A 19,125-nucleotide genomic window follows, 5' to 3' on the forward strand; every position below is an offset into this window, starting at 1 on the left:
CAGAGCACTGCACCAGCACTTTGTGCATGGTTTGCCTTGACATAACAGGATGTCAGTCAGCCTAGGTGCCTTCTTTAGGGGTAGGCTTACCCCCAACATGGGCATAATATACCCATGCTCTATGCCCTTGGCAGCCTGCACTATTGATTCCCCACCTCTTTTCTGGAAGGTGGGAATGCTAGAATTGCAGGTATGGCATGGCTCACTGTGTGCTGCACCAGAGCCCACACATTGGATATTGCATGCCATAGAGATGAAATTAAAAGTATTCTTGCTCACTTTTACAATAGATAACTACAATAGAGCTGTTTATTTCGTCTTCGAATATTCTATGTACCAAATTTATGACAGTCATGTATCCATACAATTACTCAGTCAATAGGAGACAGGGCATGGATACCATGTAGCATTGGCAAAGAAGACTCTGCAGTGGTTCTCAAACAAATAATCAAGGACACTAACAACCCTTTGTTTTATCAATATCTGCTTTTAGCATGGAATTGAGTGATCAATAATCAATACACCATTAACCATTCCTAGTGGTGTATTGATTTTAATTAGACTATCAAATTCCTTTTGAAATTTTGAGTCATAAAAATTAATAAAATGACACATTTTCAGATCTTTTATATTATAAAAGTAAAAGACTATGGTAAAGAGAAGGAGTTTGACAACATGATATGAGCTAAAGCCTTCACTAACTCCACTATTCACTACATTTCCTCTTTACTTCACAAGCACACCCATTTTCATTCACTTTGCTCTGCAAATTAACTTCTCCTAACATCTGCTCATTCCCATACTGCAAAGTCTCATCTGGAGAATATTTTCGAGGACGGGCCCTTGCCTTTGAAATTCTCTGCCCCATGCCATCAGACTTTCTCCTAGCCCCCAGTCCTTCAAGAAGTCACTGAAAACACACCTGTTTAAAAAAAAAAAGCATACAATCCTCCTGGGTGACATTTATCTCATTTCACTGCCCACTTCCATAGCCCAGCTCGCTCTCTCTCCTGCCACTGTTGGGTTCTTCCACTCGCCACTTTTGCTTGCTTATTTCAGCACATGCATCTTATCCCTGAATTTATACCCCCTTTGGGTGTCTTTACCCCTTCTTCATAGATTGTATATGTATAAAGTATTCAGACCCATTAACTTCTTCACATCTGTTTGATGTTGCAGCCTTATGCTACAATTGTTTCAATTATTTTTTTTCCAATCTACACTCAGTACCCTATAATGACAAAGCAAGACAGTTTTTTATAAAACTTTGCAAATGTATTAAAAATAAAAAACTGAAATATCACATTGACATAAGTATTCGGATCCTTTGTCATAATACTTGAAATTTAGCTTAGATGTGTCCCATTTTTCTGCATCATCTTTGAGATGTTACTAAATGTTTTATGGAGCGCACCTGTGTCGTTTTCAATGGATTGGACATGGCACAAACCTGTCTATAAAATGTATCACAACTCTTAATGTATCTCAGAGCAAAAACTAAGACATGCCGTTAAAATAATTCCCTATGAGGTGCAGAGATAGGACTGTGTCAAGGCACATATCTGGTGAAGGCTACAAAAAAGTTTTGGCTGTGTTGAAGGTTCCCAAGAGCACAGTGGCCTCCATAATTCTTAAATAAAAAAAAGTTTGGAACAACTAGGACTCTTCTTAGAGCTGGCCATCTGGCTAAACTGAGCAATTAGTGGAGAAGGGCCTTCATACAAGAGGTGACCCAATGAGATCAAAGGGTGAGCCCCATAAATCATGTGTGGTAATTACAGAAAGGTGCGAAGGACAGCTGTTACGACAACAACAAACCTATCTGGCCTTAATGGCAAACTGGCCAAACAGAACCAGAATACCATTCCATGGTGGTGGTAGCATCATGCTTTGGGGGTATTTTTGAGACTCAGGGACTGGGAGACAAGTCAGAGTCAGGGAAAGCTGACCGCAGCAAAATACAGAGATGTCCCGAAATCCTGGCCTGGAACATTCAAGACCTTAGACTGGGACAAAGGTTCACCTTTCAACAGGACAATGACCCTAAGCACGCAGACAAGACTACACTAGAATTACTTATGGACAACTCTGTGAATGTCCTTAAGTGGCCCAGTTAGAGCCTGGACTTGAACACAATCTAACATCTCTATAGAGACCTGAAAATGTCTGTACACCGACCGTTCCCATCCGAGTTGACAGAGCTTGAGAAGACCTCGAGATGAATGGCAGAAATGAGACAAATACAGGTGTGCAAAGCTTGTTGAACCATAACCAGAAAATAAATCCTTATTTTTTATTTTTCATTATGGGGTATTGAGTGTAGTTTGATTTGAAAAAAAAAAAAAAGAAACAATTGTAGCATAAGGCTGCAACATAGAATGTGAACAAAGGAAGGGGTGTGAATATTTCTGAGTGTGGTGTATGTATGCATGGCAAGCCCTTTCTGTTTTAAATGTCAAAAATGTATTGTATGTACAACTTGCATTCATTGTTAAATAATGCTTTATACGTTGTGATATCTTTTTGCAAATTTACTCCCTCAGCTCTTGGACTTTCTTAGTGATATTAATTTGTTTTGTTATTTACCTTACTATAGATTATGCTAGGGTGTGAGATTTTATTTTATTACAGTTTCTTAATTTTTGTGCTTAGCCTTTAGATTTATTATGAATAATAGGTAACAGACAGTCCAACCCAATGCTGTTTAACTGGTTAATCTGCTTGTTTTAGGTGCTGGCACTGACTGATTTTAATCTCTCTTGAAATGACTCACTAAGGAGAGGACAATGTCTGTTTGATCTCGTTTGGAATCTTTTAGTCACATGCTGTGCAGTCTTTGCACACTTGGGAGGTGTAACTTTAAGGGGGAATTGTCACTGCTCAGAATTTTTAACATGATGCTAATTTATCCCTATAATTAACAATTACACATTTGTATTGTGAGAAAAAGAAAACTAAATGTAGAAATCGACACCTCTTTAACCTACAATTGGGTGCCTCCATCTTGCACCCTCTCAATCACTGTTATAAACTCTGTCCTTTGCACCTGGCAATAAGCATGGAGAAAGCATACAGAGAAGAATGCTACTACTACCTAACTTTGACCGATAGATCTAAAATCAATGTCATGTTACAGTGAGAAAGTGAGCTTTCTGTTATCTTTAATTTGGCAAGCTGGTACAATATTTAGAATTTTCTTCCGTGACCACTTATTGTGCCAATCATCTAGAAAACCCCACAATTTGTATCTATAGGTGTATCTTGTGCCTTCCAGATTGGCCAACATATACCCAAGCACTTTGCATAGATGTTGGAGTGGATGTGGAATGCTGGGTACTGTGGCACGTGGCATATATGGTGAACTTGCCTGAGGATGCAATCATATTAAGAGCTTAATATACCAAATATATACAGGAAATCAGCTGTTCCTAATACAAAAACTGACATAACAAAATGTAATACAATTAAAGTAAATTAAATTGTGCCAAATAGGATTGCCCTCACAAGATATTTAGATGTTTTTGTGCCCAATGGGAGGCTAACATGACATTTGGAGGGCCCAATTTCCTTCCATGTCCTTTCCCAATTTGTTTGCTGCAAAGGCTGGTCTGCTGAGTGGAAACAAGTGATTCCTGCAAGTTACAGGGGCAAGAAATGGCTTTTTTATTTAAATCCTCGTCTCTGAAAACGTCCTCAGTGACCAAACATTAAAATCAAAATCAAACATAAAATACCCAGGAAATAGGAGAAAGTGATGTATAGAGTCCCACAATGGGAAACTAACATCAGGAGAGCTCCACTGGTATAAGAAATTAGGAAGGGGGGGCCCTACCTTTAATCAATCTAAGGATGAAAAGGGATATGCAAAAAAAATTATAACTTGAAAAAAATGGAGATCTACTAAACTGTGCCCAAGGGATCCATAACTGGAGTACTAACTTGCATCTAAGTTCCAGTTCCCCTAGTGTCCGACTGACGGGAAGGTAGATAAACAAGGTTAGGGAGAGAGAATTAACACAGGGTCCACAGAGAACAAGGGACCAGATAATCTGGTCTAAATGCAGATGAAAAACTATCCCTACAAAAGTTATAAATAAATTAAAAAAACACCTAAAAATCAATAGTGCAGTGATTAAAGAAAACTGTAGTCCCAGTTTGAAATTCTTATACCGTTATTTGCACATGAGTAGTCTTTTCTGAAATAATGACCAAAGTCCTGTTTCTAAGCATTTTATCATTTCTAAAATAGAGTGGTATTTATTAAACTAGCATTCTTCTTTCAGTACATCACAATAGTCATTTAGATTAGGGTTTTTTTGTGGTATTTTCTTTTTTAGTTCTGAGCATTTTGATTATTAATCCTTTCCACTGCTGAGTGTTATATAATTCAAAAGTAAGCTGTGTTAGATGAATGAATGAATAAGCACGGAGCTTACAACTTAATAAACACGTATGACAGTAGTAACAAAATAAAACATGTGGTAACAAAGTAGAATTCTTGACGAACGTAGCTTTCATTGGGCATGGTCATGTCTTTTCTCAGCTGTCCAGATTATAATCAAATTGTGAGCAAATTTTATAAAATCTTTAATACTACTCGGCCATTGGCCATAACAACTAACTTTGCACTCTCCTTTTGTGAATAAGTTTAATTCTTAAAGGGACACTATAACCATTTTATCTCTGAATTCATTATAGTGCCTGGAGACCCCTGACACTGTCCCTTCATTCACTGTTAAACCGTTTTAGAGCAGTTTAACACTTTATAAGGGACCCTGGCCACCTATAGCCCAGTTTATACTGGATGTATGGCTAAGAGAGAGATTCCTTGTAGTCATACCCATTCATAATGGCAAATGACACTCTCAGCCAATCACAGCTGCCCATTGCTGCTCAGGTTAATACTTTCTTTTTAGCCCAAACAGCACAGAGGGGATGGAGACTCTTGTTTAACACTAAAACATAAAAACATAAAAAATATTTACTACCCAATGAAAGTATGGCTCCAGACAATATAACCACTTCAATGAGATCAAGCATATACAGTTCCTCTAGCGTTTCTTTAATAAACCATCTCCCTTCTTTCACATTAATGTTCACCATTTTATCCATTGTTGGTTTTATCTCTTACAGCCTTATCAATGCTGACTTCTGCGTGGGTTCAGTTTGCATCGCCTTCGGGGGAGTTCTGGGCAAAGTGAGCCCTGCTCAAGTGATGATCATGACCTTGTTTCAAGTCACGCTCTTTTCAGTTAATGAATATGTCCTCCTAAACCAGCTCCAAGTAAGATTTTACTTTAAATGTTTCTAATAGGAACAGGAAAAAGGCTCATTAAGATCATGAGTTATATTTTGTTCTAATGTGCAATGACCGTTCTGATGACAATTTGCCTATCTCTGGTCCAGAAGGGTTTCCAAATATTGTCAACCCATAAAATGTGCAAACAACATCGGTCAAATTCAAACTGTGATAGGCTAAACGCCTTCATCTGCCACTTTCAACCAATCATTGCTGCCCATTGCTGCTTGGGCTAATGCTTCCTCATTAGCCAGAGCATTACAGAGGGGATGGGCTGCTGGGATCTCTTGTTTAGTATTAAACCATTCAAAAACAAATCAACACTCAACAGAAAGATGGCACCAGGGGACTCTGGACTCTATCTCAATTAGATGAAGCAGATAAAGAGATAAAGTGCCTAGAGTGTCCCTCCCGTTTTTTTTTTTTTTGGGGGGGGGGGGGGGGGGGTTGGTCTATGAAGTGTTCCCTAGCTGTCTAGATCCTGGTTGGTTGATTTTGTTAGTACTCCAGAACAAGCTTTATACACTGCCATACAATGCAATCTGAGTAGAAAGTAGATAGATATAATTAATGTTTTATGAAACAGGAGTGTAAGCTGTCCTTAAATGACCCAGGATACATTTTAACATTAGACAGTTCATGCCCGTTAATGAATAAAATTAAGCCTATCAGTATAATTAACATGTTGCCGTAGCTACATGGGGAGTAACCAATTTTTTATTTTGGTATTACCAACAGACATTTTAATTAATTAAAATGTTGCATCAAGTAGCTTCTTAATATGGGTAGGGATACTCATTCTTTATACTCGTATGTAGGTGAGACTTTTATGCCAAACCCCAAATTACAAATTATTTCATAATTGCATGATGGTGAAATGCAATTCAAGTTTGAACTTGAAAATGTTTTACATAAATCATATAACAAGTAAAGATACAGTAAATGGGATTCCTACTTTTTAATATAATTCCTTAAAGGGTTACTCCAACCACCATGATCACTTATGTGCAAAACGTCTGTTGTCAGTGCACACTGCATGGAGATGTAATCAACTTCTACCCTTGCAGGCAAGTTTCAAAGTCCACTCCTCGCCTCCCTCCAAGCTCTCGTTACCTCTCTCCATTTAGTATAAGGCCGTCTTTTAAAACAAAATGTTTAAATCCAACCCTATTAGCACTCCCTCCCCATGATTGCTTTAGTGGTTATCCTGCCAGGAGTGCCTAGACACACTTCCATTATAAGTTTTTAAATAATGTTTTAATGTCATGACTTCTTACCTGGGGTCCTCTAAGTCCCTGCATAGCAAAGCTTCACTCCCTGCCTCCACATCAGCCAATCGTTCTCAGCCATTGAGGTAAGCCATGCACAGCCAACTACACTCCCTAGCTCCATATCATCCAACCTCTCTTAGACATTGAGCTAAGCCCTTCATAGCTGAGCTCCGCTTCCCACCTCCACATCGGCCAGTTGCTCTTAGTCATTGAGCTAAGCCCTGCACTGCAGAACCTAGCTTGGAGAGCTAGTGGAAGCTGCAATGGTTATGGGGCTTGTAGTATTAAAGGGACACTATAGTCACCTGAACAACTTTAGCTTAATGAAGCAGTTTTGGTGTATAGAACATGCCCCTGCAGCCTCACTGCTCAATCCTCTGCCATTTAGGAGTTAAATCCCTTTGTTTATGAACCCTAGTCACACCTCCCTGCATGTGACTTGCACAGCCTTCCATAAACACTTCCTGTAAAGAGAGCCCTATTTAGGCTTTCTTTATTGCAAGTTCTGTTTAATTAAGATTTTCTTATCCCCTGCTATGTTACTAGCTTGCTAGACCCTGCAAGAGCCTCCTGTATGTGATTAAAGCTCAATTTAGATATTGAGATACAATTATTTAAGGTAAATTACATCTGTTTGAAAGTGAAACCAGTTTTTTTTTCATGCAGGCTCTGTCAATCATAGCCAGGGGAGGTGTGGCTAGGGCTGCATCAACAGAAACAAAGTGATTGAACTCCTAAATGACAGTGAATTGAGCAGTGAAATTGCAGGGGAATAATCTATACACTAAAACTGCTTTATTTAGCTAAAGTAATTTAGGTGACTATAGTGTTCCTTTAATTTAATATTGTCTGCCTGGTGCCACTTCCTGGTTGGAGGAGGATTTATGAAGCCCATCATGCATTAAAACAGTGTGAGGAAATAATTAGTGCTTGCTGAACCTCATACATTCTTATTATGTTCCTGTAATATATACACTGCCATGATAATTGTTCTGTGATGGGTCATGACACACAGGAGCGCGCAATTGAACTCATGGTACAGCCATTAATAATCTCTTTATGGAACAAATACAATCATGGAACGCTTAAAATATTTCTCAATTTTAAAATAGTATATATTGCATTTCCTGGTGAAGTGATTTAAAGGTATTCCTAACACTATGGTTTTGGACTACCCATTGGAAACATTGGAAGGCTGTTGCACATTCGCAGGAAAACGGGTCACTGCACCACTAAGCATCTCATGGAGACGCTGGCCTTGGTGTTGCACACTGTGCAGGTCTGGACTAGGAAGCACCTCTAATGGCTTTTTGAGTGACTGCCACGAGATGTGTTAATAGGGAGCAATATAAACATTGCCATTTCTCTGAAAAGGCAGTGTTCACAGTGCTAACACTACTGGGAAAAACTGTAGACGCCACCACCATTAACCCCTTAAGGACCAAACTTCTGGAATAAAAGGGAATCATGACATGTCACACATGTCATGTGTCATTAAGGGGTTAAGCTCTAGTGGTTCTGGTGACTAGAGATTATGGAAAGCAAACTGTCTTGTAATGTGAGCCAAAACTGCATTCATTCATTAATGAATTAATCTGGTTTGTAGGGCAATAATCAATCACGTGTCACTGCATGTTCTCTTACAGGTGATTGATGCAGGTGGATCCATGACTATTCATACATTTGGGGCATATTTTGGTTTGACTGTATGTTTTATACTTAATCGCCCACACTTGAGTGAAAAAAACAACAAGGAGGGTTCGGTGTATCATTCTGATCTCTTCTCTATGATCGGTGAGTGAAACTGTGAACATTTCTCAGATATCACGAGCATTATATTTCTGTTTAAAACTTTTTATTGTGTATGTAAATATTTACTGTGTGTGAAACTGTGACAAACTGCTTTTTGTCACTGGGTTTTTATGGGACCAAATGCCCTTTGCCCCTGGCTTTTGGAGGAGCCTGATTGCCAGCCTCCTGCCTCATGACTATGGCCCTGGGGTGTATGGCCCTTTAAAAACTATATGTGGGCATATTGAGACTTTTAAAAGACTGTTTCTGCCCCTTTGATTCCATGGGAGAATGTGCCCCTTCCCCTCCCCCTTTAATACCTATCCCATTGTTCTCCATCAAGGTGTTGTCCCAGGGACACTGCCAGACCAGTTTAAACTGGCTGCTTTGTCCCTCCTCAATCTCTCATCAGCCCTTGCAAAACTTTAACCCCATGGCAAATTTTCTCTGTTCGTGGGATCTGAGCGCTGTTCACCTATATTGGGCGCTCAGATGCGAGCTATCTGGGGATAGGTTAAATGTGGGGGTTCTGTGTGATATAATAGAAATTATGTATTTTTATGTATTTTACTGTTAGTGTAAAATGGAGATATTTTCTGTGCCTGGAGATAATTGAGTTTACTGCAGTGCCTTAAGCCAATTATCTCCAGGATAGAGAGGAGGGATTTCATTGTGTGTGTGGGAGTGTTATTTTGTTAATTAGTGTTCCCATTGGTTTGTGTCCCTTTTGTCACAGTTTACCACCAGGTCCAGGGGGTGTGCCTCTGGCCTGAAAACTTGCACAAAAGAAAGCCCTTTGGTGCTGATTAAACAGATCATCTTGTACCTTCATGAAGTTTCGGCTCATGTTTGGGGGATTGGAGAACTACACTCTGGGGATTGCTATAATCACTTTACTCCCCAGGGTATAATCACTAAGCTCTGCTAAGAGCTTGTTCCTGTTCCTGCTCTCTGGAATTCGGAGAGGTCGACCTACTGGAAGCTAGACCCTGGTCTTGGGTCCAGAGTGGGTGGAGACGGCGAGTCCCTAACCAAGCTGCGGCGGTTAGTGGGTGTCTTCAGTGGTTATGGTATCTGGGGGAGTGCTTAGAGGCCTCAGGAAGCACTAGGAACATCCATCAACGGAAGGTACCTGGTCGGGGTGCAAGAAGTTCTGTTACAGAAACCATCAACAAGGGTTTTTTCACGAATTTTAAGAATACTCACTATGCCGGGACATTCTAATCACATCCTATAAAAAAGCATGGTATTGGCTGAGATCATTAGAGAGAAGCAGACCGGTAGTGCAGAGAGTGATTAAAGGTACATAAACCTTTATTTTACTCTTAGAGTAAAATATGTTTTTAATCAAAAAATTGTTGCTCCATTACTACAGTATTCTACTATGTGTGCATGTTAAAAGTTAAAATGTTAAATATACAAATATCACTTTTGAGAGTGATATTGAGTGATATCTGGTGTATCAGATATTCAGCCCATCATTACAGACGCACAAAACACAGGAAAATGTGTCACGTATAAAAAATGTGCTTAATGGCATTTACTTTCCTGACAGGAAAAGTTGTGCCAAGCAACATTACTGTCCTGACAAGAAAAGTTGTGCCGAGCAACATTACTGTCCTGACAGGAAAAGTTGTGCCGAGCAGCAATCAAATCCACAGGAGGGTTTGTGCTGAGCAGCAATCATGCAAATGGGAACCTGGTAATTGCCTTTAGGGTCAAAGGCCGGTTACAGCCAATCAGATCCACAGGAGGGGTCTTTAGGCCCAGTTCTCCTCTTGCTCAGTGCCCTGTCATGGTTTCATGCGTATGGTTATCCGAGAGTGCGTTCCTGATCTTGATTTTCTGGTATTTGACTTTGGCTTTGTTTTGACTTCCCTGATATCTGGTATCCTTGACTTTTGGCTTTCCCTCATCTTTGTGTCTGATTCTGTGTCCCTGACCTTGGCAAGTATTTTGACTATTCTTGGAGACGTTAAGTCCAGCCATTCTAAGGTCCGGTTATACTTAATCCTTAGTCCTAGGTGTGACACAGTACTGCGTGCTTGATCAACTTGTAATCCTGACAATATGCCATAACAAACCTTTGGGGACAGAGGTAAGAGATCTTGAGAGAGAGATTTCTGAGAACGAGTGGAGAGATGCATTTGAGGTCTTCATAAAGATAATTAAATTAACTTGTTTCTGTCATTATTGGACTGGTCTGAAACTGAGAATTATGGGTAAGAAGGGGGGAGATGAGAAAACATTATTATTTGTGTTACAATGTCTGTATAGTTTTGTGCAGTAAATTAAACCAAAACAGAAAATCAGGATCTGGTCAATAGAGCTACTTCTTGTGCTGATCAATTCTCTTTTTGTATTCCCAGGAACACTATTTTTATGGATGTTTTGGCCTAGCTTTAATTCAGCTGTTTCCTACCATGGAGATGGCCAACACAGAGCTGCAATTAACACCTACTGTTCTTTGGCTTCCTCCGTCTTAACAACTGTAGCCATCTCCAGTCTAGTAGATAAAAAAGGCAAACTTTCTATGGTGAGTGTCTACTATGCTCTCGGGAACAACATAATATTGCAAGAGCCCATTGGGGTAACTGTGCGGTATATTTCTCTATTAATCATGCTAAGCAGAGACTGTTGGCCAGTAGCCATGGGTTGTAACGTTGGCACCCTTATTGCACGAATAAAACATAACTTTGCAAACACCACCATCTGGGATGGTCATGAGGATAGGGGCATGCATAAGTATAGGCCTAACACAAAAAAAGGGGTTATGTAAAATGTGCTGGAACTGGGCAGCAGATCCAAGGCATTACATTTCCATTGCATGAACAATATGCAGGAAACATCATAGAACAATAACATAAATCAAAATAAAGGTGTACAGAATGGTAACAATGGGACTGTAAATGGTCATAGCATTACTTAAAGGTTTGAGAGTCATTGCACATAACCATTCACCAAAGAAACCGTAACCAGATTGGATAAATAGCACATAACAACATTAAAACCATGCCGAAAAGCATACTATCTAGCCTGAGAGCCAGATCGTTATCTTTCCACCTTCATCCACCCCCCACAATTGGAGACAATTTTATGCCTTCACCTAAAACCTGCGACAAATAATTGGGATGGTAGGGTGCACGTCCCATTAAGGGAAGAGGTCTAGCCTACAAAAATTCTCTACTATTTAAGCTTCAAGAATGGCAGGTTCTCTAATGGTGATTCTAGCCAATCATGTTATTAGATTTTTGCGCCAATGTTGCAGTGCAAATCTGGTAAAAAAAAAAAAAGTCCTATATATATATGCCTGTACCTAAACTACCTGTCCTACCTTGACCTAAACTTGACCCCCTTGACTTAACTGTGTCCAGCAATGGACACTTACAAGCTGTCTATAGCAAGAGCGCTTTACAAGTCTGGTGAGACAGCAAATTAGACAGGACTGGGGACAGAAAACCAGAGAATATGTACAGCTGGGAATGGAAGTAGGTACAGGATGGTTCCCAGGAGGGCTGAAATGTGCTGGTGATTATCCTGGGATGGCTGATGCAGGTCCAAGTCATACATATTCCTTAATGAGAAGAAAATAACACAATGTCCTGGCACTGCAGATGTCAGTGAACAATATTTTACGGAATGCAAGGTTATAATTTAAGTTGGATGAGCATCTAAAGAAACATCTGCAGTGAGATGAACCATTATTTTTGCATCAAAAATTCTTATAGAGTTGAAACGTTGCCAGTGTGGCTGCAGTAAAGGCAGGTTAACTTGGAATAAGATTTGAGATTTAAATCCTAGTCTTACATGCATTGACACATTAACCCTGGTGGCTGTGATCAGGCTCTGTGTGAGAGGAGAGTACAGGAAGTGATGTCACTTCCTGGCCCCGCCTCTCCCCATCACACAGCGCCGCATGGGACAGGAAGCAGGAGACCTGGCAGAGAGGAGGTGAAGCTGCCAGGTCTCATTAAGTGGGAGGGAGGAGGGGGTAATTTGCTGAGCGGTAGGTTGCTGGGGCCCCGCGCTCCATCAGGGGCCCCAGCAACCTAATAAAGAAAAATATATTTGTTATTTATTTTTTGCCGTTCCAGTTGGAGATGGCTGTGCGGCCGGGCCCCTGACTGCCTCGGTCGATGTGCCCGAGTGGTCAGTCCGCCCCTGCATGGCACTATAAAAAGTGCAGAGATGAGCTACAAAATTGATAAGTGGAATGGAGCATTTTAGTTTTATGAAGAAAGGTTAAAAAAATTAAATCTCTTTAGTTTGGAAAAAAGGCGCCTCAGTGGGGATATAATAACATTATACAAATATATTCGGGGCCAGTACAAACCATTATCTGGAAATCTTTTCATAAACAGAGCTATAAATAGGATACGAAGCCACACATTTAGCCTGGAAGAAAGGAGATTTCATCTAAGGCAAAGAAAAGGTTTTTTTACAGTAAAAGCAATAAGGATATGGAATTCTTTGCCTGAAGAGGTTGTTTTATCAGAGTCCATACAGATGTTTAAACAGCAACTGGATAAATACTTGCAAAAACATAACATACAGGGATAAAAAATTTAATTAGTGGGGTAATAGCTGCTTGATCCAAGGAGACATCTGACTGCTGTTTTGGGGTCAAGAAGGATTTTTTTCCTAGTTTGTTGCAAAATTGAAGCGACTGGGTTTTTTGCCTTCTTTTGGATCAACAGCAAAAACAAATGTGAGGAAGACTGAACTTGATGGACCCAAGTCTCTTTTCAGCTATGTACGTATGTAACTATGTAACTTGCATTTGGTGGCTTGAGAGCTGGATTAAGGATACTCATGAAGGAAGGGATCATGTCTGAGCAGGAAATCTATACTTCTCCTAACACACTTGCAGGTTTATTCAATGAAATAAAAATTCAAGGTGACTTTCAAACATAAGGTCTAAATAGCTAAATTCACTTTAATGGGATTGTATAGTGACAGGTAGACATGTGCAATTAGTTTCGGTCCGAATATGAATTCGGATGAATTTCGGGCAATTCGGACATTCGGGTACAATTTAGGTCTTTCAGTCTTTTGGTAGATAACTCCCTAATACCGTGGGAATTAGGGAGTTATCTACCAAGCAGCTGCAAGAGAAGTCCCGAGGTGCCGAAGTTCTGAAGTGCCGAAGTTGCCGAATTTCCGAAGTGCCAAAGTTCCGAAGTCTTGAAGTGCCGGATTGCCGAAGTCCCGAATTGCGAAAATCCCGAATTTCGGAATGCCGAACCGAACATGCCTAGTGACAGGAAAACAAAGCTTTTTTTCCTGGCACTATAGAATCTTATAGTGCCCCAGTATAGTAACTATTAGCCTACAGATTAATTTGAACCATTCACACTGCTGCAGTGTAAGATAAACATTACTCATCTGAAACTTATTCTACAGGTTCACATTCAAAATGCAACCCTGGCCGGAGGTGTGGCGGTCGGAACAGCAGGTGAAATGATGCTAACCCCGTATGGATCTCTTATAGTTGGATTTATTTGCGGCATTGTATCCACTTTGGGATTTAAATACCTTACTGTAAGTAACATGTGATGAAGATTTAAAGGAACACTATAGATTTAAAGGAACACCATAGTGTTCCTGTTTCTCTGATTTGTGAATTGTTTGTGTTATATTTAACATGACATTTTTCCTCCTATTTCTAGCCTATTTTGGCATCAAAGATGCGTATCCAAGACACATGTGGAATACATAACCTTCACGGCATTCCAGGGATCATCGGGGGAATAGTTGGTGCAGTCACAGCCGCAGCGGCCACTGAAGCTGTTTATACTCCGACAGGGTAAGATATCTACGAGTACAGCAGAAACTGCCACATTATCACCAACAATATGAACATTTAAGGGATCCATTATTAGGATAAAGTTACCAAAAATAAATTAAATAAATGTTTTTTGTGCCAAGGCAATGTGGGTTGTTTCATTCCTTTTTAAGCCTCCAATACACTCCCAATTGATAACGTTTGTAGGTTCATTTTATCTGTCGAAATTAATTAAATTCCCTTCTTTTAAGCCTTATCAACAGTTGCTAAATATCACTTTTAATAATTTAGAAAGATATGGAAAATCAATCTTATACTTAGCATTGAAAATATCAGAATCACATATATAATGGCATAATCCTTAATGAATGGCCTTCATAATACAGACAGCAAAAGAACTGTCAATAAATTATTTTTTTCACTATTTGCCCTCTGACAGCACTCATAAGTGCTTTTCTCACTATGCACACTCAGTCTGCACTTGATGAGAGCACTCGATGAATGAAGTTTGATAATTATTTTGTCACCAATAGATGGGGCTAGGGTGACCATTGGGTTCCCCCGCATTATTGTGCTTGGGTACCAGCTCTGCTGGACATTAGGTCTCCTCACTTATTATTAAACCCCCCCACCCACTGTATATGGGTAGGGAATGGGTGAAACACTATGTCTCCCTGAGTATTATTATTACAGCCCCCACTCACAACTGATGGGTGTGGGATGGGGGGCACTATGTCCCCCTGGGTTATTATTAATAGATCCACCACCCACTAACCAACCACATTTATTATAATTATAATAGGTTCTATTTTAATTAGATCCCAAAAGTGAGGAGACGGGGGTGGACAGTTTTCTGTCCACTCCCTATTCTTCATTTTGTAGCCCTCAATTCCTCCCAATTCATCTACGTTACTAGTGACCTTTGGTCTAAATGTATGATTTCCATGTAATTTCTCCATGACCCTCAATTTAAATAAAAAAAGAAAGGCCAATGTCTAGATTCCATGTGTGGAACTCTGTGAGAACTCTGCATTCTGACTATACTTCAACTGTCAAATACTAGAAGAATGTCCAGTGAGTGATGTAACGGATTTCACAAGCCTCTGCCTTTCTGGAAACCCCTCCTCATGCTTCCACACTGACCATTAAATTCTTTTTCTATGCATTTACTTTTGCTTTTAAAATCTGGGATGATCTTAGTTTTGCATTTTTAAAGATAGAGAGGTAAGTTCATAGTTGTGCACATGGGGTGTGCCAAGGGTTTCTAGGCACACCCTAATGCAACTGGAGTGCCAGCTCTTAGATGGAGCTCCAGCTGCTGCAGAAACTGGCAAGAAGATCAAAAGATTTCCCCGATCGGCTCTGTGCTCCCTCATTCCTATGGAGGAGCTTGTGGTCTGACTGGACTTGAAGGAACATTTACAGTGATCTGCACCCACCAGAGGTGCAGACCACTAGATCTTCCTGTAGGACTAACATGAAGCCAAATCACAGGCTCCACTGGTCAACCAGGGACCTGAAAACGATCCCGACAGGGCCACAAGTTAATAGGTAACACTGCCCCTCTACCCAAGTTAAGGAAGGGAGAGGGGAAAAAATGATTGTATACATTTTTTTACATGTATTACTCAGTAAACAATAGGGAGGTTTTTACAAACCCAGCCTCCCCAAACCCAGCTACCCACACACAGCCACACACATTCTTTACTGATACACAGTCACACATCATTCACAGCTACCCACATAGAGAAACACACATCATTCACAATTACCCATACACAGAAACACATATTACTCACAACTATCCACACACATCAACACACATATGCCACAGCTACCCACACACAGTGGCACACATCACTCACAGCAATCCACACATAACCAAGCACATTACTCATTCCTACTCAAACACAAACCTCAGCACACACAGTCACCACAGACACACGTAAACACACATGGTCACCTCACACACACATGCAGTCAGCCTTACACAGTCACAACACACACAGCTATAACAGCTATAGCCAACCTACATCTAAACAACACACATGCTGTCACCCCATACACACAACCAGCCATACACACCCACAACACACAAGCAGCCATCCATGCAGAGTCACACAGTCACCACTCCATATACACAAAATATTTGAAACTAGCGACTGGGCAGCCATTGCCTACGGGGTTAGGAGCCTGTAAAATAACAGGAGGAGAGTGCATTGGGTTGGGGACATTAAATTAAGTAATGGGGGGTGAAAAGATCACTGTGGCCCAGGATTACCTGTGGTCAGCGAGTTGTATTTATGCCCCTCCAACTCTATAAAAACTTTAGCTTTCCATGTTACCCAAAGCCCACCCACCCACCCATTTCTGATCCATATAGTCTGATCCATACATGCATGTGTATAAAATGTATATGACATGGACACAGTATGCATATAGAATATATGTGACATACAAAGGATAGCAAATTAGAGAGCTATGTTCTAAACAGCTGAAAGATCAAAAATAAGGAAATACTTGTTTGTTGGGGGTTTTTTTTTGGGGGGGGGGGGGGGGGGGCGGGGAGTTAAAGGCAGTTGTGTAGCAGATTGCTCCATATTGCTACCCTTATGGGAGATTGCCATATAAAGAATACTAAATTAGGGAGTTATCTACTAAACACATCTGCTCCCTAATTTGGAACCCTTAATTTTGTTATTCCCAGGTAAGGATAACAAATTAGGGAGCTATTTACTAAACATTTGAAAGGTGAACATTAAGAAAAAAATAAGCCCTTTTATTAATTTTGCAATTTTAGGCAGCTGTTTAGTAGATAGATCCCTAACCTTATATGGGTCACTATTTTTACCAAATCAGGGAGATATCTGCTCAACAGCTTGCTAATGTGGTATCCATGGTAATCGTAGGGTCCAAATTTTGTTTCAGTTCCGAAATTAGTCGAAATTTTCAAATTGTGATTCAATCATTTCCAAACTTTGGACAAAACAAATCGAAAATTAATGAAACAAAAGAAAAGCATTTTTTTCCCATGCACATGTCTGTCTACCTGTCATATAGTAAAGGTAGAGATAAGTTTTTTAAATAAAAAAAAAATACAGAAAATTTATTAGTGTACTCCGTTTTTAAAAAGAAATTTCAAAGTGTGCCCACATCTAGTGAACTAGACACTCTCCATGGGTATTGAGGGGCATAAAGAGCTGTAATGCATTATTAAGCAAACAGACTTAAATACACATAAACTACCCACTTATACATCCCCACTACTCAAATTCTCACACGCACATAACTAGCCTCTCACGTTGCAGAAGTAATATTAGATAGTTAGATGACACACACTAACTAACCAGACACGCACACTAAGTACTCAGACATACACGACACACCTGCAACCCAGACACAAACCACACACACTAAGTATCCAGACACACATCACATACACAAACTATCTAGACACACACACTTACTACCCAGAACACTAACTTTCCAGAATAAAAATTAAAAGGGAGATGTCAGCCACCACCCCCATCTCCCTGGATGGTGCCTCAACCTGTAATTGACTCCCAGCGAAGGCCACGCCATCCAGTTGCTTATTTCCTTTCCTGGTGGTGTGGTGGCGGGAATGTGGAGAGGAATGTATGCGCTCTCAATGTTGCAGGCATCCATCTCCCTGCTCCATTATGCTTGAACCAAGCTATTCTCCTGCAGTTCATTAAGGAATTTCTCTGCACAGTGAACTGTTTATCATTTCAAATAACGTTTCATTTTTTTTTTCTCCCTTTTGTAGACTGACAAAAATGTTTCCACTCGTACCTAAGTTCAGAACACCAAGTATGCAAGGAGGGTATCAGGCGGCTGGCATCTGTGTGTCCCTTGCTTTTGCCTTTGTGGGAGGCACTATTGTGGGTAAGGAACATGGCATATCATGTCTGCTTTGTTGGGTCCTCCTATAGGAAATGTGTGTATTTAAATAAATTAGTAAGGAATACCTAATATTAGCTGAATTTTGGATAAGCTAATATTGGTATGTGGATTGGTTAAACAGAGTGTGCCTTATTTTATCCTAAGTAGTATACACTGATCAGCCACAACAACCACGTGCCCTATATCATGTAGGTCTCCATAAAAAAAAAAAAAAGTTCTCATGCATCTATTCATGGACTTCACAAGACATCTGAATGTTTCTTGTGGTATCTGGCACCAAGACATTAGCAGCAGATCCTAAAAAGTCCTGCAAGTTGAGAGGTGGATCTTCCACTGATGGGATTTTTTGTTTAAACATATCTCACAATCATATTGAGATCTGTGGAATTTACATATCTGTGGAATATACAAGGAACAAGAATCCCCCCTCCCCACATAAAGTAAGAAGGGAGGGGGGATATTAAGTAATGTACCCCCACCTGCACCCCCCACAATCACCCACACACACACACACATACACAGCACCCACACACATACACAGCACCCACACACATACACAGCACCCACACACATACACAGCACCCACACACATACACAGCACCCACACACATACACAGCACCCACACACATACACAGCACCCACAGACATACACAGCACCCACAGACATACACAGCACCCACAGACATACACAGCACCCACAGACATACACAGCACCCACAGACATACACAGCACCCACAGACATACACAGCACCCACAGACATACACAGCACCCACAGACATACACAGCACCCACAGACATACACAGCACCCACAGACATACACAGCACCCACAGACATACACAGCACCCACAGACATACACAGCACCCACAGACATACACAGCACCCACAGACATACACAGCACCCACAGACATACACAGCACCCACAGACATACACAGCACCCACAGACATACACAGCACCCACAGACATACACAGCACCCACAGACATACACAGCACCCACAGACATACACTGCACCCACAGACATACACAGCACCCACAGACATACACAGC

General features: G+C 40.5%; 1 protein-coding gene across 2 annotated transcripts in view; it reads left to right on the forward strand.

The window, feature by feature from the left end:
* Positions 1 to 19,125, forward strand: part of RHCG (Rh family C glycoprotein) — a 75,131-nt gene that overhangs the window by 44,977 nt on the left and 11,029 nt on the right. For both annotated transcript variants that reach the window (XM_063448892.1, XM_063448893.1), the window contains exons 3-8: positions 5,134 to 5,284; positions 8,217 to 8,364; positions 10,731 to 10,897; positions 13,765 to 13,902; positions 14,031 to 14,167; positions 17,934 to 18,052. In XM_063448892.1, coding sequence (XP_063304962.1) covers positions 5,134 to 5,284; positions 8,217 to 8,364; positions 10,731 to 10,897; positions 13,765 to 13,902; positions 14,031 to 14,167; positions 17,934 to 18,052 — 860 coding nt within the window. The remainder of the gene's footprint in view (positions 1 to 5,133; positions 5,285 to 8,216; positions 8,365 to 10,730; positions 10,898 to 13,764; positions 13,903 to 14,030; positions 14,168 to 17,933; positions 18,053 to 19,125) is intronic.

Source organism: Pelobates fuscus, chromosome 3 (genome assembly GCF_036172605.1).
Source record: "Pelobates fuscus isolate aPelFus1 chromosome 3, aPelFus1.pri, whole genome shotgun sequence".
NCBI lineage: Eukaryota > Metazoa > Chordata > Amphibia > Anura > Pelobatidae > Pelobates > Pelobates fuscus.